The sequence below is a fragment of the Vicugna pacos genome, chromosome 32 (genome assembly GCF_048564905.1).
Source record: "Vicugna pacos chromosome 32, VicPac4, whole genome shotgun sequence".
In the NCBI taxonomy this organism is placed as follows: Eukaryota; Metazoa; Chordata; class Mammalia; order Artiodactyla; family Camelidae; genus Vicugna; species Vicugna pacos.
This window is the reverse complement of record NC_133018.1, coordinates 23934079-23960871: the sequence shown is the minus strand read 5'-3', so window position 1 is coordinate 23960871 and position 26793 is coordinate 23934079. Positions and strand designations below refer to the sequence as shown.

Genomic DNA, 26793 nt, shown 5'->3' with positions numbered 1-26793 from the left:
ATGAGAAAAATAGCTCTAATTTTTAAGATTTCTAATGGCTACAGTGTGGTGTCAGTCGGACCAAATTCAGGCAAGACAGCCTCAATTCATGCTGACACGTGGAAACCACAGAGATAATGATTAATCTAACAAAAGGGCAAGTTTGGCGGCTTCGTGTTACCGAGAAGCCATTCTAAGCACTACTTCTCTGTGGCAGCATTGTGACTGTGCCCTCCACCGCCTACAAACATCCTTTGAGGGGTGGAAGATCATCAGCTGTGGTGCATCCAATTGACTCCATCTTTGACATCTTTAAAGCTTAGAATACTTGAAACAGCAGGTGAACACCAACATCCTCCTAGAATACCAACTTTACATTAAACATGTAACATTAAACAAAAAGCAAATGCACAAAAGTTTATATTCATTTTTAACAATGAGACATCCCTCAAGTCCCTGCCACCGTTTGTACGGTTTCATCAGACTCAAAAGTTTTGCTAGAATATGGATTACTTTTGCAATAAAAGCAACTGTAATTCTTAAGATACCTATTTGAAATGTCTAAAACATGTACCACTTTTACTCTGACAGGTCACATAAATTTCAAACAAGCTCTTCCCTAAGTGACACTATTGAAGCCGAAAGGCAGGTGGGGTAGGTATTATTTTAGCCTAACTGCATTGACAATATTTACACGTCTTTTAACAACTTACCAAATACAACACTGCTGACCTGTCATTTCGTTTGGATGTAGTGACTCAAAAGTACAGAATATTTTAAGACATGAAAATTTCACCTACTAGATTTCAAATTAAGTGATAAAAGCAAAGGCAATTCAAATAGTAACATGGCACAATTTTCCGTTAGTGGTTTTAAAACACTCATTTAAACAAGGGATGAGTTCACTTGGTTAGATATTTGAAATACAACTTTATTCTGATTCTAAACGAAAAGGAATGGGAATGACAGTAACAAACAAGATTTCACCACTGAATATTGTGATGTGACTGTAGCAGTCTTATATTTGAAACTCAGGGAGGAAACAACTGCGTTCCAAAAACAGCTAAATATGCAGGTCCAAAAAAATGAAGGTTGTTTTTTTTTAACTGCCACATTCACTCCGAAGCCCATTCATCTCCTTCAGCATCCCAAAGATTAAGCACATGTTCTGCTTAGCTATATAATAAAGTGGCAAACACGCTGCACCACTGACATCACAGGACAGTTGCCTATAAAACTAGACTTCTGACGCTGGGCTCCAGCTTCACTTTCTCACAGGTCGTCATCTTCATCCGGGAGAGCAGTTGTCTGTGCAACCTGGAGAGAGAGATGAAACAGGTGTAACACTCCGGATGGAACCACAAAGACGCAACAGCACCACTGAAACACAGACAGCCTACCTCTAGATCGTGCTCATACTGCGCGGCCAGGGCTGGGTCCATGACCACCTCCGGCGGGGCCAGAGCAGGCATGGCGACGAACTCCAAGTTCGGGTCTCCGATCAGTTTTCTAGCAAGCCAGAGGAAGGGCTTTTCAAAGTTGTAGTTACTTTTGGCAGAAATGTCATAGTACTGTTCAAAAGAAAAGTAAAATATGTTTATCAATCACTATAAATAAGCGTGTCTCACGGTTTTATCTAAGGGTCGTAATTCAGTAAGTTTTAAGAAACATACCTGAAGATTCTTCTTTCGGTGAAAGACAATTGATTTTGCCTTAACTTTTCTGTCCTTAATATCCACTTTGTTGCCACACAACACAATGGGGATGTTTTCACACACTCGCACCAGGTCTCTATGCCAGTTCGGCACATTCTTGTAAGTAACTCTCGATGTTACATCAAACATTATAATGGCACACTGAGCTAAAAGAAACGTTCAGTCATTAATCCACACCTAGGTATTTACTCCATGGATGAAGATGCTAAGAATCAGGGACTCAGATTTATAATCTCAGGCCTAACTCTAGTCAGCTATATGTCTCTACCAATTTTAAAAATCTGAAGTCATTTGAACGTCATTTAAAATTTCCTTTTACTTTACATGACAGCATGAAGGACCAGCTTACCCTATGAAATCCCTGTAATACGTCATCATAAATTCTGCCTCACCCCCAAAAAAGTATCTAAAATAGGTGAATGATAAATCAGCATTCCACAGACCTTACCTCACATAAACATATTCTGAGGGTCTAGTAAACTACTCTTTAAAAGATTCTTAAATGCCTGAATATACTAAGATATACTGTCCCTTTTTGAAAGACTTAGTTAAGTTTATATATGTTGACCCCTACGAACAGTCACGATAAAGCTAGTAAGCCACTGAGTATGTACAGTAAGTTACAGAGATTCTTAGCTAAACACTTTGGAACTGGGGACGAGGGTGGAATCCTTGCATTTGTATGTGCTCAAGGAAAGCAGAAGACATGGAAACATACGCAACAATTTTCATCAAAAGAGCAAGATTCCAGATAAGAACTTTATCTTTTTGATAAATGTAACAGTAAGCATTTATTTTGTGTGCACATTTTAAAATCAAGCACCTTGAAAAAATATTCTACAAAACCCAGCACAATTAAAAAGAAATGAGCTTGTCTTCCACAACATTTATAAGATAGAAAACTTGGCTCCTCTGGTCCAGTACCTGGTCTAAACTGTTCACTACCTTTTTAATGGAGTGCGTGGGAAATAATTATTGATGACTACCAAAATACTTCCAAACTTAAGTTCTCAGTGAAGCTGCAGCAACAGCTTGTCTATCGCTTGGTTTTTATGAACCTCAACAGAGTCTTTTTCAAAAGAGTGCCTATCATGACACAAGCATGCAATCAAATGGCACAAGACAACCTTTACAAAATCTTCTCCCCCTCAAACGACCAACTCCCTGGAGGCAGCACATCCTTTGAATCCAAGTGACTTACACAATCCCCAGCTTAGTGTTAGGCCATGTGTTTACTGAAACAGACCTGATCACTTTTAAGCAACCGTGGAGACGAAGATACAAATCAGCCACCTACCTTGGATATAATAGCCGTCTCTCAGTCCACCAAATTTCTCCTGACCAGCTGTGTCCCACACGTTGAACTTAATAGGCCCTCTGTTGGTATGGAACACAAGGGGATGGACCTCAACACCCAAGGTAGCTGGAACACAACCATTTCAAGTTAGTTGATGAACACTTCCACGTCACACACAGCTTCACAACTGGCCTTCCCCACATACCTACATACTTCTTCTCAAATTCACCAGTCAGGTGGCGTTTCACGAAGGTAGTTTTCCCAGTACCACCATCTCCCACCAGTACAAGCTGTCAGAAAACAAGTTTTTGAAATAAACACCAAAACAATTAACATTTCAGAACCTCAACTATATAGCTCTTCAGATTTTTCCGGATACCTCCTTCATTTGTGTAACAGAACTTTAAATACCCCTAAAGTTCACTTTTAAAACAAAGGATCTTAAATGAAGCGACCCTGTCCCACCTAACGAATGACTTCTGTCAATGAAACTTCCTGGGCCCGGCGTCCAGGTCCGCAGGGTGGGGCTCGCACCTCCATCTCCTTATCGGCGGACAGGAGGGACTGCCGCAGCACGAGCACGCTGGCTGACGAAGCAGGCCACCAGCTCACGGCCGCGGTCATAAAGGAGCCCCTGCTCGTCGCGGGGTCGGGACCAGAGTACCCCGCCTCGTCCCTCCAGATCCCCTCGTGTTCCCCGAACAAGACCCCCAACTCACGAGGATTACGTACTTTGAACTGAACTTGAGGTTCTCCTTGGGCAGCCATCGTGATGTTACTGCGAGGGGAGGAGAAAGACATGAGGCCCGCGGCGCGGCCGCGCGGCCCGGGGGCCGCATGGCCGGACCCGCCCCACGTGCCCGGGCCCACAAAGGCCTGCATCCCGGAGCCCGGCCGCCGCACCTCCCCCGACACACACATACACACACACGCGTGCGCGGGCGGGGGCCGCGAGGGCGCGCAGATGGCTATGGCGGCCGGCGGGCTGCGCCCCGGCCCGGCTCCCCCGGCCGCCGGGGCCTGGCGCGCGCCCGCTCGGACTGAAGGCCGGGGCGGAGGGGACCCCGCTCGGCGCGGAAAGCGTCTGGTCACGGCGCCGCGGCCGAGCCCGGCCGCCCCTCGGCCCTCCGCCCGGCCGCCCCGGCCCACCGCCCCGCCGCCGCGGCCTCCTCCGCCCCTCGGCCCCTCCGCCGCCGGCCTCCCCGCCGCCCCGCCCGGCCCACCGCGGCTCGGGCCCCGGCGCCGGTGCGCGGCCTCCGCGGTCGGGGAGGAAGGAGAGCTCTCCGCCCGGAGCCCTGGGCCCCGCGAAGCCGACTCCTCACGGCCACGGCCGCCGGGACGCCCCGGCCGCCGCCCCCCGCCCCGGCTCCGCGGCCCCCGCCCCGGCCCTTCTACCTTCCAGAAGCGTCTCCGCGCCCGTCGGACTGAGGGCTGGAAAGATGGCGGAAGCGCAATTCAAATGCCCGGAGACGCAGCCGACGCCGGCGCGCGCCGAAAGAGGGCGGGGCAACGATGCCGCGCCGCTCCCACGTTGCCCGGCGCGCGCGCACGCACGCCGCCCGGCCCCGGCGGCCGCACCCGTCGGCCTGGCGCGTAGGGAGCGGCTCGGGGCGCGCTGGGCGCGGGAGGCTGGGCGGTCACGCGCACGCACGCCGGCCCGCGGAGCCACGTGCGCCAGCCCAGAGGGCGGGTTCCCGCGCGCGCATGCGCCGACGGCGACGCGGCGCGCCCTGCTGCCGCCGCGGGAACGGGACGGGGAGGAGAGGGCCGCAGTCCCCTTGGGCGGGAAAGTCGCGGGGTGGCCCACACAAAGCCCCTGCCCGCCGCCGAACACGGCCCAGCGGGCCCCGGCGAGCGCCGCGTCGCGGGCGGCCGCCCCCTCCTGCTGCCCCTTCCCGCGCCCCGGTCTCGGGCAGGCCTGCCGGGGAGTAAGGGAAGCGAAGAGCACGCTTTCCCGCCCTGAGAAGCCGCCACCTTTGTCTCAGGGCATCGGCTCTGTCAGCAGCCTCGGTGGCCCTGACCTGCAAACAGATGACGAAATGTGTTTCCAACCTTGGCAGCTCTGCTCACCGAGTGGTAAACAGGGATGCAATCATTGAGTATGTAGGATCCGGACTGGATGAGCCTGTCAAGGGTCCAGACAGAGCTGTGCACTCAGAGCTCACGGTCTCCATGGGGTGCCACCTCTCAGCGTCACCCAGGGTAGGAGACGAGTACATCTCACGCCCAGGTATTGGCTATTATTACCATTTTTAAAAGTTGGCCGAATGGAGTCCTCCAACCTCATATCCTAAATCTCAGGCCGGTCTTTGGCATTTGTGTGGATAGCCGCAGATTCCTAACCTACCCTGTTGGTCTCTGCGCCCCAAGCGAGCATCCAGGGCTGGCAGCAGGAGCAGTCAACTAATGGCCCCATCCATCCAGTCAAGTTCCTCAGTAAAGGTTCTTCCAAGGGGACTCTTCCCAGAGCAAGGAGAACCCAAATGACCAAGGAGTCAGCCACGTAGCCCTGAGCACACTTGCAAGCAAGTCCGTTGGGAACCCAAGTGACGCAAATTGGACACACAGGTGAGAACAGGCCTGCTGGGAGCTCAAGTCCAAGTGCCCCACAGGACCCACAGGGAAACACCAAGCAGATCTCGCTATCGCTGGTGGGAGGGCACACTGGTTTGGCCTCTTGGGAAAGTAGAAACTAATAAAACACCCGTATGTGTCCATGGCTCATGACCCTGCATTTCCATTTCTGGAGAGATGCCTTAGAGTTAAACTCACACATGTGCCCAAGGAGACAATATCACAAGCTCGCTGCAACTTTATTTAAAATAGCAAACGTTTAAACTGAACATACATGTACGTGAGGAGGGAAGTGAATAAATAGAATGTGATATCTATGCTGTGGATTTGCCGTACAGCATTTAAAGAGAGTGGAGCTCCTCTACATCCACAGGGTTAGATGGATCTCAAAAGGATAATGTTGAGAAAAGCAAGTTCAAGGAAGATGTGGTTATTTTATATAGTCTACATTATATATAATTTTATAGAGGCTATACGTGTAGTGTAACACCGTTTACATACTTTTTTTTACAAACACGTAAAACCATCTGAAGTCTTAATATACGTGTGTAAGTTTTAAAAAACTGACTGCAAGGATATAGACTGAATTCTGATGGCTGTTCCTCTAAGAAGCAGTAAAATGGAGTGTGATGGAACTGCAAGAGGAAAAGATTTTTAACTTTATCTGCAATGTTCTATTTTTTTTCTAAAAGGTCATTGAAGCAAATATGACAGTCTATTAACCACGGTGTAATTCTGGGTGGTAAGAACATCAGCATTTGTACATTTTATAAGTAGAAAATTTTCTTTCCTTCGGGCAAAACAGCCAGGGGAAAGCATGTCAAACTAATAATTGGTCTTGGACTCAGCCTTGCAGACAGAGCTCCTGGGTGATTGGTTTGCTGTGAACGTCGGTAACTGACCTAATCCCAGAACCTCTAAAGATCATCATCAAGGAACACAGTGAAAAATGGGAAAATATACTCAAGCTGGCAGAGAGAATGCTTTTCCCCAATAAAACTGCCCAGGCTCTTCCAGTGACCACTGGCTTTGCAGTTTACAGAGGTACTTACTCATCTCTGCCATTCAGTGTGGTTTGCAAGCACATACTGAACCTGTAGTTTAAAAAATTGCTGCCAGATACCCAAAGAAATATGTGCCGAGTTACACACAAAAAAAAACTTGCATAAGGAATTTCAGCTCCACTACCTGTGATTTCCCCAAATGAGAACATTGCTAACTTTATCATTCATGTTTATCACCCTAGCCTTCTGTCTCTCAGTATGTACACCACACATGCATGATTTTCCTATTATCATATTTATATATGTATGATTTTTTTCTACTGTGATGTTTGAGAGTGAATAGCAAACAGGACACCCCTCTATGTGAGTTGCTTAAACCAAGGAGCTTCTGTTACATAACCACCGCACACTTACCAAAATCGGGACGTTGACATTGTTACGGTTCTGTTTTCTGGTCGACAGAACTTAATTGGCAGTTGTCTCCCTCCTGCCCTCCTCTGGTGCAGGGTCCTCCAGTATTACATGTTACGTTGACCTGGCCGGTCTTTCTGGTCTCTTTTAATCCAGGACAGTACCTTTCTCTTTGTCTTTCACACGTTGGCACTTTTCTTGAATGTTTGTAGACCAGTTACTCTGTGGACTGTCTCCCCACCCCCACCCCCCGTTTCGGTGTGTCAGATGTTTCCTCAGGATAGATTCGGGAGTGCTGTTTGGGTTGGGACAGCACAGAAGTGATGCTGTGTCCTGCTCAGTACAGCTTATCAGGAGGCACAGAGCGATCTTCTGAAAACCTATCAGACCATCCTTCTCCCCTCTTAAACCCTGCAATGGTTTCCTATCTGTCACAGTCAGATGCATGAAATCCATGGCCAGCCAGGTCCTACATGAGACATCTGGTGCCTCCCTCTCTTCCTCATCTCGTGCCTCTCTCCCTGTAACTGCTGTAGCCACAAAACCTTTCTGAATCATTCCTCAGCCAGGTTCATTCCTGCCCCTGGGCCTTTGCACTTACCAGTCTCACTGCCGAAAATGCTCTTCCTCTGCATCTTTGGTTGACTGGCTCCTTCTCACCCTTCAGGTCGTCACCTCCTCGGGGAGGCCCACCCTGACCAACCTTGCACCACATCTGCCATTCCCCGTCTCAGCACTGCTCTGTTTTCTCCAGAGCACTTACCACTAACTGAAATTACCTTGCTTAATTATTCACATGCTTGCTTTTTTATCTCTCTCTCTTACTAGGATAAACTAGGTACCTTGTTTGTCAGGATATTCAAGGTATCTCACATGGTGCCTGGCACCTGGTGGGAGCTCAGTAAATATTTGTTGAATTATCGAGTGAATTGCTCTGAATCCCATCTGAATACAGAAAGAGTAATCAGAAACAGCAGCATTATCGTCTACTAAAAATAATAGTGATGTAAATATACAAGCTTGTTGGAATTTAAATAATGCTATTTCATATCAGAGACTAATCTTTAAGTGAGTAAGTTAAACAACACTTACCAAATATAGGGCCACACTTTTTTCCTATGTGTGCAGTTTCCATCAACCCTGTTGACTCTGCAAAGCAATAAGGAAGCTATTCTTAAAGATTTCCTTGTCTAATTCATTCATCAGTCCAGCTGATGAACGTCAGAAACTTCTCAAATGAAATGCTTTCTGTATCTGACACTCGGTTTTCGACCTACGGAGCAGATCAGCGCACAGATTACATGCTTCTTCACATCTGCGCAGAAATTGTCTTCCTTAAAATCAAAACGGAGAGAATTGCATATATTCATGCCATAGAGCCATCTGACCTGTTTCATCTAAAGATCAGAATAGTGCAGAGGGTGCACTCTGATGGCCCGTGAACAAATCCAACCTTCAGAGGTGCTTTTTTGTCCTGTCTTGGGGTGGATAGTAACATGCTTTGTATCTGAATTAGCTGCCGACGTTTTTAAATGTGATGATTTTAAAATAAGCCCCCAGACACAACATTGTAAACTGCCTATACTTCAATTAAAAAAAAATCAGTAAAGTAAACCACCCACCGGAAAAATAAAATAAAGTACTCCCCCCTTCAAAAGGCTGAGCCTAGGGGAGAAGGAAATAGCTCAGTGGTAGAGCGCGTGCTTAGCATTCACGAGGTCCTGGGTTCAAGCCCCAGCACCTCTATTAAAAACAAAATTTTTTTAAAATAAAATAAAAAGGTTGAGCCTGATTTGCCTCTGCTTGAGTGTGGGCGGGGCTGCGTGACTCACTCTGACAAGTGGAGTGTGTCTCCATGGACAGTGTGACTCTGAGGCTAAGTCCTAAGCTGTGGCTTCCTTGCTCCCTGGGGTCACTCACTCTGTAGGAAGCAGGTCACTATGTTGGGGCACATGCACAGCCCTAGGGAAAGATTCATCTGACGAGGAGCTGAGGCTCCCGGCAAAGAGCCCGGAGAACTTGCCGGCCACACAAGGGAGCCATCATGGAAGTGGAACTTCCAGCCCCAATCAGGCCAACATCTTAACCTGCAATTTCTGGAGACCTGAGTCACAACCACCCAGTTAAACTACTCCTGAATTCCTGAAAAATGTGTGAGAAGATACTGTTTATTGCTGCTTCAACCCATAAACTTCTGGAGTAATTTACTGTGCAGGGACAGATAACTAATACAAAAAATAAGGCTATTTCACATAAAAAACCAGGTAGCTGGTTTCTTTTGAAAATCAAGATTGGAAAGCATTGGACCTGATTTTTTCTTAATTGATGTATAGTTGAATTTACAGTGTTGTGTTAGTTTCTGGTATACAGTGCAGTGATTTACATATATATATATTCTCTTTCATATTCTTTTCCATTATAGGTCATTACAAGCTATTGAATATAGTCCCCTGTGCTCTACAGTAGGGCCTTGTTGTTTATCTATTCTGTATACAGTAGTTTGTATCTGCTAATCCCCAATGCCTAAATTATTCCCTCTCCCACCCCACCTTTCCCCTTTGATAATCATAAGCTTGTTTTTTGCGTCTGTGAGTATCTTTCTGTTTTTGTACATAAGTTCATTTGTGTCCTTTTTTTTAGATTCCACATATGAGTGACATCATATATTTATCTTTGACTTCACTCAGCATGATCATCTCTAGGTCCATCTATGTTGCTGTAAATGGCATTATTTCATTCTTATTTATGGATGAGTAGTATTCTATTGTGTATATGTGTATATATATATATATACATATGTACACACCACAACTTCTTTCATGTCTTGGCTATTATAAATGGTGCTGCTGTGAACATTGGGGTGCATGTACCTTTTCGAATTAGAGTTCCCTCCGGATACATGCCCCGGAGTGGGATTGCTGGATCATATAGTAAGTCTACTTTTAGTTTTTTAAGGAACCTGTGTACTGTTTTCCACGATACCTACACCAACTTACATGCCCACCAGCAGTGTAGGAGGTCTGCCTTTTCTCCACAGCCTCTCCAGCACTCATCGTCTGTGGACTTTTGAACGATGGCCATTCTGACTGGTGTGAGGTGCGACCTCGCTGTAGTTTCGATTTGCACTTCTCTGATGTTGGCAGTATTGAGCATTTTTTCCACACGCCTGTTGGCCATTTGTATGTCCTCCTTGGAGAAAAGCTTATTTAGGTCTTCTGCCGTGTCTGAATTGGGCTGTTTGGTTTTTGTTACTAAGTTGTATGAGCTTGTAGTATGTTCTGAATACCTACTTTTAACAGACTGCCTCTTGACAACACACGGTAATCGTCCCTGCAGCAGAGCTGTGCTATTTAGAAGGTAATTACAGGGTGTACTGATCTCCTCATCTTGTAAGACGAGGAGCCACCCCAGACCTCGCCTTGCGACACCTGCGAAAACCCCATTCCCTAGTAAGGTCACAGACACAGGTACAGCGGTTAGGCCTTTGGCATATCTTTCTGGGGAACAAAATTCCACCCGTAACACAGGGTTTATGAAATACTGGATTCGTAGCTTGCTTCGGTAGGATGGAGCGGAACTGGGGTCAGACTTAAGGCCTGATGACTGTTTTCTCCTTTTGAAGCTGACAGCACCCATTAGGACGGCCCGGCTGTAGAACCCTGCTGGGATGGAGGCCCGGGGAAGTGACCAGTGTGTCTTCCTGCATAGCCTGTCCGTCTTACATCACAGTCCCTACGCTGTCAATCCCCAGTCGTTGAGGTCTTCCACTACCAATAGTCATTTGTGTTTACGCTTCTTTCCTGAAACAACAGGGCAGTTAATGTCCTTAAACATTATCTTTGCCTCTGGGGGCTATTGTTGTTTTAGAACTTTAGGCTCCTCAGGAGGAGTTGCTAGGTCAAAGGCATGTGCAGTTTCTGTTTTCCCTAGAAGCTTCAGTTTGCTTTGCCTGATTATCAGGGATATGTGAGTCTCTTTTACCCCCAGGTGCCATTGCAGCCTCGTAGCTTAAAAAGTGGTTTCCTAGGCGTGATGTGATCATTGCATTTCAAATATTTTCTTCTCTTGGACAACATGGTGAATGGAAGATGTTGCCTGCCACATCAGTAAACAAAGGATGTTGCAGCCATCAAGCCACCACAGCTGACCCGACGGTGAGCCCTAAGGGAACTCAGGGTGAGAAAAGGACAGGATACTGACCCCAGGTAGCTAAGGTGCAGATCCAAGGAGTGATTTCAGTAAGTCCAGACTTTGAATCTTGCCGCATATAGAAAAGTGCTGAATTCACTAACTTGAGATAGCTGGGGGTTTTAATTAGCCATAATCTTTTGATGTTCTGACTCCCTAGTCTTTGTTGCAAGAATCTCTATATATCGTGGCTCCTCCCTTACCTCTTGGGAGCAAGTCCTTCAGAACCATCGGAGGGTCCGCCTCCTGGGCTTGGAGTCCTCAGAGAGACTGCTCAACAAAACACAATTCTCAACTTTCAGGTTGTACATTTTCCAGTCGACAACAGCAATGGAAGAACTAAAGTCATGACCTGTGAAGTCAGTCGCCGTGTTTCCTTTCCATTCACATAAGCAGATACATGAAATCCTTCTCTGAAAGATAAGCCAGGTGGATGCATAGTAGGAAGGACGGTGACCCCAGGGATGTGCGTGCTTCACTCCCGGGAACCCGTGACTGTGTTCTCTTCCACGGCAGATGTGGTCAATGGTATGGACCTTGAGTTGGCGTGACCACCCAGGTGGACCTAGTCTGCTCGTGAGCCCTACAGAGTGGAGAACCGACTGTGGTCAGAGTAAAAGCTGTGACAGTGAAGGGCCAGAGCAATGCTGCACTGGTAGCTTTGAAGATGGAGGAGGGGACCATGAGCAGAGGACAGCGGGCGAGTCCAGCAGCTGGGAAAGAGAAGGAAACAAGGTCTCTCCTAGAGCCTCCAGGAAAGGCTGATTTTAGCCCAGGGAGACATCTGGCCCCTAGGACTGCAAAATAATAAATTTGTATTGTTTTAAGCCACCAAACTGTGGTAACTTTTCAGGGCCGCGATAGGAGACTCATGCAGAGTGTGACATCCTCCAGCTATTTCCAGATAAGTAGTCAGCCTCATCTTCGGAAGGGCAGCCTGTTTCTAAACTTGACATAATGAAAAATTCAACAAGGCTATTGCATTTCCAAATACCTTAAAGATTCATCCTCATTTAAATTTACTTTCTGTACCCCTGTCAGGAGAAGAAAAAGTGAATTCTAATCCAATCTTTTTAAACAATTTTATTTATTTATTTTTAAAATTACTTTTAACCCATTTTTCAACTCGTAATCAACAATCCTATGGTCGATTGACAATCATTTTTGGGGGATATGACTTTGAATGGAGTTTTAAAAATGTCCCTTAGCATTACCTTAAGTCAAATAAAAATAAATTAATTTAGAATCACAGAATTTAAAAATAGGCAGGAGCCTTGCGAGGTTCAAATTCAAACTCTGCTGCTGGCCAGACATTCACTAACCTGTAATTTGCCATAACTCACCCACCACGGTTTATTTTGGAATGAATAAATGTATTAAGCAAATTTTGCAGCATGGCTTTTTCAACAAATATTTACTAAACACCTCATATGTGCTGGGCCCCATCCTAGGTGTTGGAGATAAATAGTGTGCAGAGTGGGCAAAAATCTCTGCGCTCCATGGAGTGGACAGTCCAGAAAAGAAACATAAACAATAAACAAGACACAAAATAAGTATGTATGTGACATAGCTGGTCAGAGGTTTGTAGGTGTTGAGGGGGAAGGAACAAGGTAAGAGGGTAGATCAGGACAGGCCCCACAGAAGAGGCGTCAGGGAGCCAGAGTCTTAAAGGACCAAGCTACACAGATATCTGGGGAAGGACCGTTTGGCCAGGAACAGCCAGTGCAAAGGCCCTGAGGTGGAACATGGCTGTCTTGGGGTGCATGGAGGGAACAGTGGAGGGAAACCAGGCTCTGGAGGTATTAGAGGATTATCAGATTTTGGTTTCTACTCCGAGTAAGTAAATAATTCACACACATAGGTTATAGACTGTCCCATACATCTACACACCATGTTACCAATATGCTGTAACCTCCAGAGTGTTGGCTTAAACTTCAGCAAACTGAAATCTTCATTTTACACACCTAAGATTTGTTAAGATTTGATGCTTTCATCAATTTTTAAAATAAGAGCAAATTTTGCCATATGCAGTTTTAGGCAGTTAATTTTATGTTCATGATTCTTTCTCCCAAGTCTACTTTTCCTGAGTATTTTTTTTTTGCTCTTTTTGCTGTTACTAGCCAGATACAGCTTTTCAGTCTGTTTTTATAATTTGTAACAAATTTTATCATGTGTGGTTTAGATTTCTTTATTGCATATTAATTATTTCTAACTGTAATACGCATAAATTGATTAACCATATATCATTCATATTTATTGTTTACAATTAAGAGGGCAAATGATTAGGGTGAATCAGTCTCTGGAGGCATAGTGGGGTTGAAATGGAAAAGTCATACACAGCCTGTCAACCTGAGAGCCAGCTTTTCTCTTTATGGGCAGGAAAATTGGCTTAGAGAGATTAGTCTTTTTGTCCTGTTAACCTAAAACAATAAAATAGTTATTTCACCAGCAAAATGGGTTTATTCTGGAACAGCAAAGAATTGCATTTTGGGACATGCAACTATGGCAAATCACATACAAGTCTGGTAAAACAAAAGAGAGAAAACTCTCTTATAGAGGAGAAGGGGAAATTAGGAGGATTGTTATAGACAAACAGTCCATTGGAGGAAACTGGCAGTTTGAAATACAGTGGCTTTTCATTGGCTGAGTTGCAACAGTCTCTCATTGGCTGAGCTGTTGCCAGGCAAGGAGAAAACCTTCCTTCCTTCTGTGGTAGTAGTGTCCCTTCCTGCAGGTACCGTCCCTCCCAGTTGGGATCAATATTGATGCTGACTGACAGCTTCTCCTCTAGTCTCCCTGCTCCATTTCAGTGAGGATCCCCTTTACTCATTTTCACAGTCCAAAGTTCCACGGAGAGTGAACAGCAGAACTGGGATCAAACCCTGGTCTGGACTTCCATTCTTTTATTTTACAAATATGTGTTGAGTGCCTACAATGTGCCAGAAATTTTGTAGGGATCGGAGACAACAGTGAACAAAGACCTTTATTTCCTGGGACTTTGCATTTTAGAAGTAACCTACCTTGTGGTCTGTATCTGTAATGTGTCCATTTTCATTCTCATACCAATGTACTAGGGCTTCTTCATTCTACATGAACAAACTGAAGAAATTCATTGGCTCGTAAAAATCCTAGAGTGTACTGGTTTCAGGTACTTTGACTGACACAGGAGCTCAAATGCTGTGCCCAGGACCAAGTGTTTTTTCCTACTCCCTTTCAGTTTTACTTCCTTTATATTAACTCCATTCTCAGAAAAGCTCTGTACAGTTGCCTACCCTTCCTCTGCTGACACTTCATTTTAATTGCTTGGTCAAAATGGAGAATTTTTATCCAACCCATGTCCATCAAATTACTGATTTTGATTTAAATTGTGAAAAACATATCAAAATCATAAATTAAGAAGAGACAAGCTTGCGTCTACTCCACCCAAGTCTATGCCTCGGTCTCCTAAGCTGTCTGGTCTCTGCTTCCCCTTCTCCCCTCCCGTGGTCCGAGAACCAAATCACACCCAGAACGAAATCCAAAACTCCCTGCTTGTTCTGTCTAGACTGTTCTCAAGTATAGTTCTTATGGCTGCCTTCTTCGCCTCAGGTCATGGCTTAAAGATCACCTCTTCGAGGTGGTAGTAAAAAATTTAACTTTATCCCGAAAGAAGTCTGTCCTTTGCTCTCTATTCCTGGAATGTAGTATTTGTTTGCCTGGGGGCCTTGGGCTAGCCAGATAGTGATGATGTGCTTCGAATTGGGAGTTTTGGGTTACATGGGTACCAGTTAACCTGGAGACTTAGATCAACCAAGAGGGCAATCCATCAATCAATCACGCTTATGCAATGGAGCATCAATAAAAACTCAGCATTTGGTGGCCTGGGTGAGCTTTCCTGGTTGGCAGCTTCGTGTGTATTGACACACATCAATGCCTTGAAAGCAATGCGTCCTCACTGCCCAAGGAGAAGATGACAGAAGCCTCACACTGGGTACAGCCCGGACACCCCCCATGCACGTCTGCCCTTCGCTGACCTTAATCTGTCTCCTGCCCCTGTGACAAACCTAACTGTGAGCATTGCAGTTTTTAGTAAAGTCTGTGTCCCTCTAGCGAATTATTGAACTTAAGTCTGGTTTGGGGGACCCCCCCGAACTTGTGGCTGCTGTCAGGAGTGAGAGTGCTCTTGGGGACTGTTCCTGCTCCCTTTGTTGTTAGCCTAACCTCTGGCACCTTCCACGATCACTCATCTGCTGTAGACACCCCTCTCTCAGGTCTCCCGTTTGTCCGCGCCCCTGTTTTCTTTTGTCTGCTTCTGTGTTGCCCGTTTCTCACACTTGAACTGCATCCCAAGGCCTGAGTCTGTGCATATTACCAACTAATGACATTTTGAGTTATATTATTTAACTTCAAGTTGTGTTGCTTAAGTATTACATGACTTCCTTTCTCTCTTGCGCTGTACTCCCACAGAAAGCTGATGCGAATCCTTAAAGAGAAAGCCTGTGTTCAGGGTATGTCCATGCAAAGCTCCACCCGGATCATTTCCATGGGCTTGCTAAATCTGTCACCAAATTTTTCACTAAGTTTTCAAATAAAATGAGTGCAAAAGCACGGAAACAGATCAAGAAGGGCAAAAGGCACACCTAACTGCCCTGGCTGAGAGACCGCCAGAATGCGATTGGGCCGGGCCCCGCCTTTCCCTCAGCAGGCTCCGCCCCCTCCCCGGCGGGCCCCGCCCCTCGGGCCGCGGCATTCCCACAGGAAGGCTCCAGCTGTCTGCGTGGGCCTGGGCGCGGCGCGGGCCGGGCATGCGCAGAGCTCGCGGGCGCGGTTGCCGTGGCAGCGCCGGCGGAGGGGAGGGCGACCGGCGGGCTGAGGCAGCGGTGCGGCCCCCGAGAGCCTGCGGGCGGCCAGAGGCGGCGGGGCAGGCCTGAGCGGCGGGGCGCGGCGCCCGGCCCGCGGGGATGCGGGACCGGCTGCCGGACCTGACGGCGGTGAGCGGCTGGGAGACGGGCGGCGGGCGAATAGCGGTTCGGGCCGGGAGCGCTGAGGGCGCCGGCCAGGCGGGGCTGAGGGGCTCGGGGGTGGGCGGGGGCTGGGGGTGCGGGGGCTCGGGGCCGCGGCCGGGCTGGGGCTGGGGGAGCCGGGGTGGGCGGGGAAGGGGAGGCGCCGGCCGGGGAGAGCCGGCCCGGCGGGGCTGAGGGGCTCGGGGGTGGGCAGGGGCGGGGGGCGCTGGTCGGGCGAGGCTGAGGGGCTCGGGGGCGGGCGGTGGGCCGGGGGTGCAGGGGCGTGGGGCTAGGGGAGCCGGGGTGGGCGGGAAGAGGAGGCGCCGGCCGGGAAGAGCCGGCCCGGGGGAGCTGAGGGGCTCGAGGGTGGGCTGGGGCGGGAGGTGCGGGGGCTGGGGGTACGGGGGCCGGGGGCTGGGGCTCGGGGCCGCGGCCGGGCTGGGGCTTGGGGAGCCGGGGTGGGCGGGGAAGGGGAGGTGCCGGCCGGGCTGAGGGGCTGAGGGGCTCGGGGGTGGGCAGGGGCGGGGCGGGGGGGGGGCGGGTAGGCAAGGCGCCGGCCCGGTCCGGCGGCCTAGCGGGCGGGACGGCGCGGGACGGGGTCCGGCAGCCCCGGCGCAGGGCTTCCCCGCCCCAGCATCCTGCCCCGGGCGCTGCCCCTCCGAGTCTGGACGCTCCGACAGCCGAGAGGCAGGAGCAGCGATGCCCTCGGCTCTGCACCGGGGGAGCTGGGCTTTGAGAGGGCGTCGCAGGCCAGCGGCCGGGCTGCGCCTTGAACCCCCGTGCCTGAGCGAGGCTCTGCCGCGTCTCCAGGTTGATCTCGTCCCTGAAGTCCCGCCCAGTTTGAGACTTTGCACCGCACTTACCGTGAACAGAAATTTCCCGTTTAATTGCGGCCGGCCCCTCCCCAGTGGGTGTCCGCTCCTGGAGAGCAGGGACTTGCCCGCTTGCGCCCTGTCTTATCCCTGGGGGCTACGGCAGGACCGCGCACGCAGCAGGAGCTCCGTAGATGAGTGCGGAGTAAATGCCCGCGAGGCCGCTCAGCGGCGGGCGCCTGCCCGGGCGGGATGCTCGTAGTGAGGAGATAGGCGGGTACGGAGCCGAGCCCAGCCGTTTGTGTCCCCTGCAAATAGTTTGCTTTGTGTTTGTTTACTCGACCTTAACCTCTGAATACACCAGCTAGTGGAGTACGTCGGAAGTCAGGGAGTAACTTCAGCAAATACCAGTCACTTTAGTAAGAGAAAAGTACTTTGTTCTTTCGGATTTGGAGCAGAGTTCGATGCATTCCGCGTGTGTTAAGGATGACAGTGCTGTGAAAGATGGTGACAGTGAAATTAGTGGGTGTTTGCAGAACGTGGAAGGATTGAAACATTTTAGGTCAACAGAATTAGCTGTAACTTTTTCTTTAAAAAGACGAGTGCTAATAATGCTGAATGTTTACACTTTGTTTCCCGGTACACAGAACCTCAGGCGGCCCACTGCCTTAAAGCATACATTGAATGTAATGAATTAACTTCTAGAATGAATGTAGTTCTGTCCCGTGCTCAGTAAGCAGAGAGAATAACCCCTCAGATTATTATCTGTGTTCTGTGGCCCTGATGAGGAATCTTGGTTGAGAAAGGCAATGAATATTCTTCCTTAGGATCATGGAAATTAGCTTTACCCTCATTCCCAGAAAGTTTCTTCACAGTGATTTTTCTTCCTTTCCCGTTTTTATTAATGGTAAGATACTTTTACTTTAATTTTTTATTGAAATGTAGTTTTAATTTGCAATGGTGGTTGCAGGTGTACAGCAAAGTGATTCAGCTATACATATACATACATACTTATTTTTTAGATTCTTCTCCATTATTATAAGAAATTGAATATAGTTCCCTGTGCTATACTGTAGGTCCTTGTTGTTTATCTGTGTTATATGTAGTAGTGCATATCTGCTAATCCCAAACCCCTAATTTATCCCTCCCCACCCTTTCCCCTTTGGTAGCCATAGTTTGTTTTCTATGTCCATGAGTCTATTTTTGATTTGTAAATACAATTTATATCTGTTTTTTTAGGTTCCATATATAAGTGATATCATATGATGTTTGTCTTTCTCTGTCTGACTTCATTCACTGAGTATGATAATCTCTAGGTCCTAATGGTCAGATACTTTGATCTCTGCACTTTGGAGGTGCACATCATGTCAAACAGCAAATTCCTGTTGTGTTGTCTCACTCAGTGGGATACCTTTCCTTGTTACTGTTAGGAACTCAAATATTTGTCAAATGAAGAAATGATGAATGTATCTGCGTGTGAGAGGATAACCAAATTTATGTGATAGAGGGAAATAGTAAACAAGATCTGTCAGTGGAATATATAAGCAGCTTTTCTTGGCTTGATTAGCGAAAAATAAATGAGGTGTTATGGTTCCCCCCGGGAAAGGGGATGGGAAGGGATAAATCGGGAGTTAGAGATTTTTCAGGTAGTAACAACTACATATAAAATAAACAACAAATTTCTACTGTAGAGCACAGGGAACTATATTCAATATCTTATAGTAACCTATAATGACAAAGAATATGAAAAGGAATATATGTATGTACATGTATGACTGAAACATGATGCTGTCCACCAGAAATTGACACTACATGATAAACTGACTATACTTCAATTAAAAAAACAAAAAACAAAACAAAAAATAAGATAGTTATTTATCACTCTTTAGGTATATGTGTATTTCAGCTCTTACCGCAGCAGTATTGATAAGAACACGTAAACTTCTTTTGGTCTAGAATTTGAGAGCAAGAAGTCACCTTCTCGAGTCCAGTTCCATCTTGCTGTAGAGGACACTGTGGAGCCAATTATTGGAAGTTTCTGCATCTGGAGTTCTCTGATCTTGAGCACATAATTTTTAAACTTCTCAAAACTCCAGTTTCTCTTGTGTATAAAATGGAAATAACATCTTATCTACTCATAGAAGAAGCTGTGAAACAAAATTGTCTCCTGTGTGTGACACTCTAGGAGAAGGCGGGGGAGAGAAGATGCTGTATAATTACAAGTGCTGTTAGTATTTACTAGTTTTCTGAATGTTTTTAGGAACTTACAGAAAGCAGCCTTCTCTTTGGCATAAAATACTAAGTTAAAATTGAATTCGACACATTTAAGCTTAATAACTTGTAATATTTAACAGCTCATCTGAAAATTATCAGATATAAAAGTTTAAAATTCTTTTTTCAGGAAGTGTGCCCTTTCCAGGTAGTTCTTGGGGTAGTTAAATGTCCGTTCACAATCATGTTTGCAAATAGCTGATTTTTTTTCCTGGGTGAAGTTTAATATTTAATTTTGTTAGTTAAAATGCTTATGATGTCCACATAGACAAAATATTTGTGATGCCTTCTGAAAGTTTCCCTTACTAGCTGTTAGTGATTGCTACTGAGAAAAGAATTACCACTGGTAACTACTTGGAAAGGACTTAAAAGTTAGGATGTCCAGGACAATTTGTCAGATACAGATTCAGCTGCTTCTGACCAATGATTCTGCCTTAGAGCAACCAATTCATTTGGGTGCAGAAAATTTAGGTGACTAGCCTAAGATTTCTTAAACTCTAAATCCAGAAAGATGTTTCTGATTTTTGAAAAATGAAAGGACCCCCCATTCAACAGACACTTGGGTGTCAGTTCTCCCCGATGCAGTGTGCTGGGGGCAGAGGATGCAGAGATGAACTGGCTGAGTCCTGTGAGTGAGCACAGTCCAGCAAAGGAAGAGCAAAGATTCCAAATTAGAAAGTAAAAGCTTTTTTTCTAAACACTTGCCTGAAATGTAAAATACTAAGAATTTCATAATACGTTTGTAATTTAACTTCTGAATATATGTATAATTTTGTGTATGTTTATCGTTTAGAATTTCATAGTTTGTGAAATTCTGCCAACCTTTGGTATGTCATCAGACAGTTCCCACAGTTAGAATCTATAGTTTCCCTATTAAGTATGATAAGTAGCCGTTTGCATAAAAAATAAAATAGCAAAGCATCTACATTTCTGCAAGTGAATTACTTGCTTTTACTGAAAGTCATTCGTTTTGCATTTACAGAGACCTAAGAGGTAGCCAGTGCGTGGAGAGGTTTCCTCCTTTCCGCCCTCCCTGCCTGCAGGGTGCCCGCTCCAGTCTTTGCTGTGCCCAGTGTGCCCTCCCTCTGCCCCTGCTGCTCCCGGTCTCTCCCCCTACTTCTCTGCTGGCCCCACACCTCCTTCTCAGTTCAGTTATCGCACCAGGAAGTCTTCCGGCCCTCCTTCCCTCTCGTGCGTGTCCCCATAGATGGCCGTTTTCCTGTCTCTGCTCTTTCTGGGCGCATGTGCGGTCCTGTTTTCTTCTTGTGCCCCCCCGCCCCCTAGACTCTCCACCCTTTCCAGGGCAGATGGTGCTGTCAGGGTTGCTCTGAAGCCTCAGTGTTCTGCACGGAGCACCTGCAAGGTGTGTGTTGAGTCAGTGAAAACACCCCTGGTCGGGAAAATGTAGATGATGATGAAATCTGTTGTCTTCAGGGCTCCTTTGGTTGCATGGGACAGAAACCTCTTAGCTAGAAAAGGGGACTGATGAAAGGGTGGAATGGTGCCTCGGATCTCGTGCGCGGATGGAGCCAGAGCGTCGTCCTTGAGCCTCGTCCTCTGTGCACTGCTGCTGGGCACCGTGTGCGCCTCTGTGTCTCTGTTTCCCAGTTGCTCTGCTCGCTGCCCGCCCTGCCTCCTGTCTCTGCTCTTCATCTGTTCATTCAGCTGACCCCACTGAATGGCTGCTGTGTGCCTGGCACTGCTTCAGGCGTGAGATGAGACAAAACACTGAAGCCCTTGCTCCCGTGAACCGTGTGGTGGGGAGTGGACAAGAAGCAGCTGAGTAACGAATCATCAAGTGCCTCTCGTGATAACTTCTGGGAAGGAAATGGAACACGGGGAGTGGGTGTGGGCTGCTTGGGGCTGGGCTGTGACTGGGGGCTCTGATGGGGAGCTCTGATCAGGGGGAGGGCTCTGGGCAGGGGGAGAGCTGAAGGAGGAAAAGGGGGCGCCAGGCACGGGTCTGGGAGGTGTGCACTGGCACGAGACATCGCCGGCCTTAGGCTCCGCTGTGGGGACAGGTTGGTGTGATGGATAGAAGGGCAATGCGCGATTGTCAGTGATGTGCACAGGTGAGAGGTGAGAAGTCTTTCAACGAGTCTTTGAGAGAAAGAGCAGTCAAATCGCAGAAGCATTTGTGCAGTGCAGTGTTATTTATGCAAAGTGTAAGTGTCTGTGAGACAGTGTTTACGTAATATTAATTATGGAGACAAATATGTAGTAAAAATACAAAACAAGAAAAAGTGTAATAATCTACCATCAAGCATAAAACTCTGATTATATAAAAATAGGAGAAATGTTACATTTGGTGCCATAATTACAAACTGGCCAACAGTTAGCTTTTACCTGTTTTTAATGACAAATATTCTTTTCTTTTATAACTCAAGCGATTTAATTTTGAAAAAAAAAGAATGTGTTCTATCAGCAGAGCTGCTACAACCGCTGTGCCTGTTTCACAGTAATGATCTCCCCACAGTTACCACGTGTAACGCCCCAGGGTGTGTGTATGTGGGCAACAACATGGAGAAAAATCCAGCGTTTTATCCAACTTTGGATGCTCCTAATTTGTGACAGTTCAGCTTCTGAATTATCTAAACAGCGAGCATTCTAGGGACAAAGTTTTCTTCTCTGTTCAGCAGTCTCTAAACGTGGAAGTGACTTGCCGTCTCTTCCTCGCAATGGTTTTCACGTAGAGAGATGGCATGTTTAACGTAATGCTCCTCTAAGAAGAAGTCTTCAAATTTAACAGAAATGGAATGCTGATGTTTGAATCTTTATCTTGCACTTTGACACTTTGGAAACCCAGTGTGTCATATAGAAGTGTTCCCGCTGCCTTTAGTACACGCTGTGCCACCATCGTTTTGTTACCACAAGCGTGCTGTCGCGGGCGGCCAGCGGCTACGGCCCGGGCCGCGCATCCCAGCCGCAGAGGCTGCACGTGGCCCCCCCAGGACTGAGGCGGGCAGCAGTGCAGCTCAGATGAGACGGCCTCGCTTGGCAGTCATTTCCTGTTTCTTTTTTGTGACTGGGAAAGCGGAGGTGGTATTGTTGGGTCTGTTTCCTAATGTTTCGTAGTTTTGAGAATTCCAGACAGAACTGGGAAATACAAGCTTTAGGTTTAAAAACAGGGGAAGAGAAGGCAGTAGAGAAAACAGACTGCTGGTTGTCCGGCTCCTTCTTAGTCTGCAGGCAGAGAAGCATGATTTAGCAGCAAGTGAGTGGCTTTGTGCGTGAAGATCACGTATGCCACGTGGGTCTCGCGTCCAGGAGGAGCGGAGGCTCTGGAGTGAGTGGTTGTTCACTGGCAGCTGCAGGAGTGTGGTTAGTATGTGACGTGACAGTTAAGTGACTGACTTCCCGGAGACGGAGTGTCACGTGGGAAACTGTCTCCTGAGCCATGAAATAAATACGAGTTTCTTTCCCAGAGCGGAGGTGAAGTAGTGAGCTCAGGGTGGCGGCGTGTCATGCACACAGAGGGCATCCCATGTGTGGGATTTGCCTGGAGGGGACCAGCGTCCCAGGGGCGGGGGGAGTGGTGGTGTGTACCGGGTGGACCATCGTTGAAACCCAGGTGACGGGTACATTGAGGAACAACTTTCAGGTTCATTCGCTCCCCTTCCCTGTGCTTATTTGGTTGAATTCGCAGTAAGTTAACTACTTCTGTGGTGACATCTGACCCTGTTGTTCCTGGCCCCAAGCTGCACGTGACAGCATCTTTTCCTCCCGAGACCCCCAGCTGAGAAGAGTGGTCAGCCACAGGGAGGCAGGGAAATGCGGGCCCTGTGGGGATGGTTAAACCCCGCCAAGAGTGCCAGTGGTGGGGGAGGACGGTGTTGCGGCGGAGAGTGGGGGGGCTCGGAGGAGCGCCTGGGAGCCAGGCTTTGCATGGAGGGCTCGAGGTGAAGCCCCTCCTCTGGGAGGAGGGGGACTGTGCATTTCTAAGAGCAAGGGCTTTCAGAATCTGATGGTCAAGGCACTCTCCACCCTGAATGTCTGGGGCGGCTCTTCACCTCCTCCTGGCTGAATGGGGATCTTAAAGTTATCAGGACCCCTTACGTAAAGTATTTTAAGTTGCTCAGTGACTGTGAGCTGGAGGTAAAGGGCCACTCTCGTGGTTTGAGAGTTGGCGGAGTGGTGAGTTTTGTGAGGGCAGGGCACCCTGGTTCCAGTGGCTGCGCTGCATCTTGGCCTGGAGGCCGTGGCATGTTGCTTGGCCGTCCAGGATGTGTCTGCTGTGGAGGTGTGCACAGGCCCCAGGTGGCCCCGGGGGATGGGGTGGGCCAGCGCTCTGTGCCCCCGTGCGCTGCATGGCACCGCCCTCTGCGGACGGGAGAGGGGCCCTGCGGCAGCGTGGGTGGGGGGGCCTTCGCGTTACTCTCTGCTGCGGGTTGGCTGCTGGCCGCTCTGTCTCCAAGTGCTCCTTTGCTGGGAATTAAGAGCATGGACCAGAAATGACTTTAAAAGCCTTTATTGGCTCATGCTCTCCCCGTGAAAATAATGCCCCTTCTGAAGCCCAGGTGAGCAGCTCTGCTTGCAGCCCCGCCCAGCTCCGAAGGAGGGGCAGGTGTCATCTCCACCTCGCAGGGGACAGACTCCGAGAGGTCCGCGCGCTGCTGGTAAGCAGGTTAGAACCCAGATCTGCAACTCCTGACGTGGTGACCTTTCCTCTAGACGGCACTGTTTACTTGCTGGGAGAGCTAAGGTGAATGTCTTGGCTAATTAGCACGGTTCATTGAAGAAAGGGTGGGGCCGATGTGCTTCCGTCCTTACTTGGAGTGTGAGTGCCCTGGGGCTCTCAGAACAGTGCCACTGGCTGGGGGCCTGAAAACCACAGAGCTGAGTGCTCCCAGCTCTGGGGGTCAGAAGTCTGAGGTCGGGGGGCCAGGGCCGCACCCCCCTGGACCTGGTGGGGAGAATCCCGCCTGCTGTTTATCTCCTGGGGGGCCGGCAGTCCTGGGCGCTCCATCTCTGGCTCCCTCATCACACAGCCATCCGCCCATGTGTGTGTGTCTCCTCTCACATGGACTCGAGGCACGTCGTGCTCAGGGCCCACCCTGCTCCAGCACGACCTCCTCTTAACTGACTCCACCTTCATAGGCCCTTAAACCAAATAGTGGTCCCAGGCTGAGGTCCTGGGGGTGAGCAACACCTATTTTGAGGGACAGTTCAGCCCATAACACTTGTCCTGTGGACGGAACACAAATGAAACTCGTTCTCTAGCACTGCTGCTTAATTCCAGCCTCTTGGTGGACAGCTGGAGTCACGAGAGAGCAGGGTGGTGGCTCAGCGCAGCTCAGGGCACTGCCGGGAAAACCACTCAGGGAGGCCCTGGGGAGCCAGCGGGAGGAGAAGGGAGAGTCGTACGGGGGAGTGCGTTCAGGAGCTCTGAGAGGCGGCCGGTCCCTGCCTGCAGCTGGACGGTGCCTGCGCCATCTGCCATCCGCAAGGTGGCTCTGCTCCCCCCGCGGACATCGGACATTGCCCTGCAGCTTCGGTGCTGTGTCGCCCCGTTGATAACGCACTCTGCGCGGTCCCCTCGTAGAAGCCCCTTGTGTAGGGGCTCATGCCTCTATCTTAGAGAAGCACGTTTCTTCTCCCTTCGCCCTGACGGATTGTCTTATCTGTGCCCAGAAGAGGCCCCGGCTAAGGGAGATGCCATCAGACCTCCCACGGGGTGGTGAAAGTTTACTGTTGATTTTTAAGCCAGAATCAGTTTGCCTTAGTGAGGGCCGTGGATGGTGCAGGGGGAGGATTTATTGTGGTTCCTTAAACATTTATTAATTTTGCAGAGTTTTTCTTAGCTAACTTTAGTGGAATTTTGTTTCCGAATTATTCCTGGGTTGTAGGTCAGTAAAGCTACACTTCAGACTTCCAGCGGTTAAACACTTCGATTTTCCCAAGGGTTAAGAGAATTCCTGAAATGCACTGCCACCTCGGCTGCGGCAAGGTCGGAACTGAGCTGACTCATCCTCGTGTCCTCGGGGAGATGGTTCAGAACGGCTTCCTGTGCTGTGTTCTGGCAGGGTTCCTTCCCTTTTTCCTCTCGAATTCCACAGCTCTTACTGGATTTTGCATCACACAACTTGGGTGAACACTGTGTGGTCCAGACGCCAGGGCCCAGTGTCTGACATTGTCCCTGCCGCCCCATAGCTGCAGACGGAAGTCGCTTTCTTCCCACCAGAGACTTCTCACGGTTAGGATGTTCTGCCTGCACAGAAGGGTAGTTCTTCAAGGGGAGCACCTGGACCAGAAGCCTCACCTGGAACTTGTTGGAATGTGGCAACATTCTGGAATATTCTAGAGTGTTCTCAAATGCATAGCCTGCCCCTCCCTAGCCCTGCTGAGTCAGAGACCCAGCCCTCCAGGAGCTTCTGATTCACCTCAGGTTAGAGAACCGTTGGCCTAGAATATCTCAGTCTTTACTCTTTGATGTTATTTGGAACCTGTCACGGGACCTGTTTCCTAACAGTTAGCTTGGCTCCGCCCAGTGAGCATCACAGGTGCTGCTCCCTCAGTTTTACTCACTAAGATCTTCTTGGCTAAGTCTTTTCCTTGATAAGGTGTTTATTGATGACTCATGTGGGCGTGGCTGGGCGTTACTCAGGGAAAAATGATAAACAGCTAGGAAGTGTGAAAGGTCCTTGAAAATCATTGTATAGCCTAGAAGAGTTGGCAGCGGTGTCAGTGTTCCTTGTCTCCACAGAGAGCGTGTGGCGCGAGCGGCCTCACTCATGGGGGAGGGAGCTGGCTTGTGCTTTGTTGACCTGCGTCGTGAGGACGGACGGTTGTCCCCTGCTCTGTCCTGGGAAGCCCAGCTGCTGTCCTGGGCCAGGGCTGCTTCCCCAGGCGTGCAGCCATCCGCCCGGCCCCGGCCTTGGCCGGGGTCAGGGGTCCGGGTCCGGGTCGCGGGCCTGGCGGGCTGCCGGCTCCTTGCACTCCGCTGCGCTCAGGGAGTTGAGATCTTGTAGGCACATGGTCGCTTTTGTCCATCAGTTCAGTGTCTGCGCCTACGTGAAAAGTTTTAAAACCAGAATTTTACGTTTTATGTTTTTTCGTTTTAGTGTAGGAAAAATGATGACGGGGACACAACTGTTGTTGTTGAAAAGGACCATTTTATGGACGATTTCTTCCATCAGGTAAGAGTCATTCAATGAAACCCAGACTCTCTGTCTTTAAACATCATTATGTTAACGTAGCTGTGCAGTGGTCATATTTGAAATAATACAGAAACTCATATTTTAAAAAGTTGGTGGTGGAATTACATGATGATGATACATGGTGCTACTGAAGTAGTCGTTACTGTTGAGCCGCTCTTCCTGCTCATTGCCTTGGGGAGCTGAAGCGGTGGCCTTGGATGTGGGGACAGCAGACTCGTCCCTCCGCCCCCACCCGCGAGGAGGAGGTGGACGCCCTCAGGCCGGGAGGTGCTTGGGGGGCGGTGTGCTGCCCATGGGCTCATGCTGCTCCCAGTGGCTGTTAGCCCTCCTCCCAGAGCAGGGTACCTCAGAGAGACCCTGCCACACCCTCTGATAGTTACAAGTTCTCACTTGTGCCCAGTGG

The 26793-nt window shown here is 48.6% G+C and overlaps 2 protein-coding genes across 8 annotated transcripts in view; one reads left to right on the top strand and one right to left on the bottom strand.

The window, feature by feature from the left end:
* Positions 1–889: 889 nt before the first annotated feature.
* Positions 890–4598, bottom strand: RAN (RAN, member RAS oncogene family). 3 transcript variants are annotated; one of them, XM_072953373.1, is made up of 7 exons: positions 4387–4598; positions 3724–3769; positions 3197–3281; positions 2992–3117; positions 1653–1840; positions 1380–1550; positions 890–1296 (listed from the first exon to the last, which is right to left on the bottom strand). In XM_072953373.1, exons 2-7 carry the CDS (start codon positions 3757–3759, stop codon positions 1252–1254), a joined length of 651 nt encoding a protein of 216 aa, XP_072809474.1. In that variant the 5' UTR covers positions 3760–3769; positions 4387–4598; the 3' UTR covers positions 890–1251. The 3 variants fall into 3 exon arrangements, with proteins under 3 accessions (XP_072809474.1, XP_072809475.1, XP_072809473.1); XM_072953374.1 differs by lacking the exon at positions 4387–4598 and adding an exon at positions 4215–4307; XM_072953372.1 differs by lacking the exons at positions 3724–3769; positions 4387–4598 and adding an exon at positions 3457–3533.
* A 141-nt stretch (positions 4599–4739) lies between these two features.
* The window catches only part of STX2 (syntaxin 2), a 41554-nt gene continuing 19500 nt past the window's right edge, over positions 4740–26793 (top strand). The window contains exons 1-3 of one of the 5 annotated variants that reach the window (XM_072952884.1): positions 4740–5221; positions 5362–5559; positions 26295–26369. In XM_072952884.1, coding sequence (XP_072808985.1) covers positions 26349–26369 — 21 coding nt within the window. In that variant the 5' untranslated portion in view covers positions 4740–5221; positions 5362–5559; positions 26295–26348. Of the gene's footprint in view, positions 5560–15944; positions 16139–26294; positions 26370–26793 lie in introns of those variants that run through there. The other 4 variants (XM_072952883.1, XM_072952881.1, XM_072952880.1 and 1 more) reach the window with 4 other exon arrangements.

Excerpts from the sequence above, each read along its gene's own strand:
- RAN (XM_072953373.1), bottom strand. The coding sequence starts at position 3,759 with ATGGCTGCCCAAGGAGAACCTCAAGTTCAGTTCAAA. Across the intron at positions 3,282-3,723 it reads AACCTCAAGTTCAGTTCAAA|CTTGTACTGGTGGGAGATGG; the intron begins GTACGTAATCCT and ends GTTTTCTGACAG. Across the intron at positions 1,297-1,379 it reads AGTATGAGCACGATCTAGAG|GTTGCACAGACAACTGCTCT; the intron begins GTAGGCTGTCTG and ends CTCTCTCTCCAG.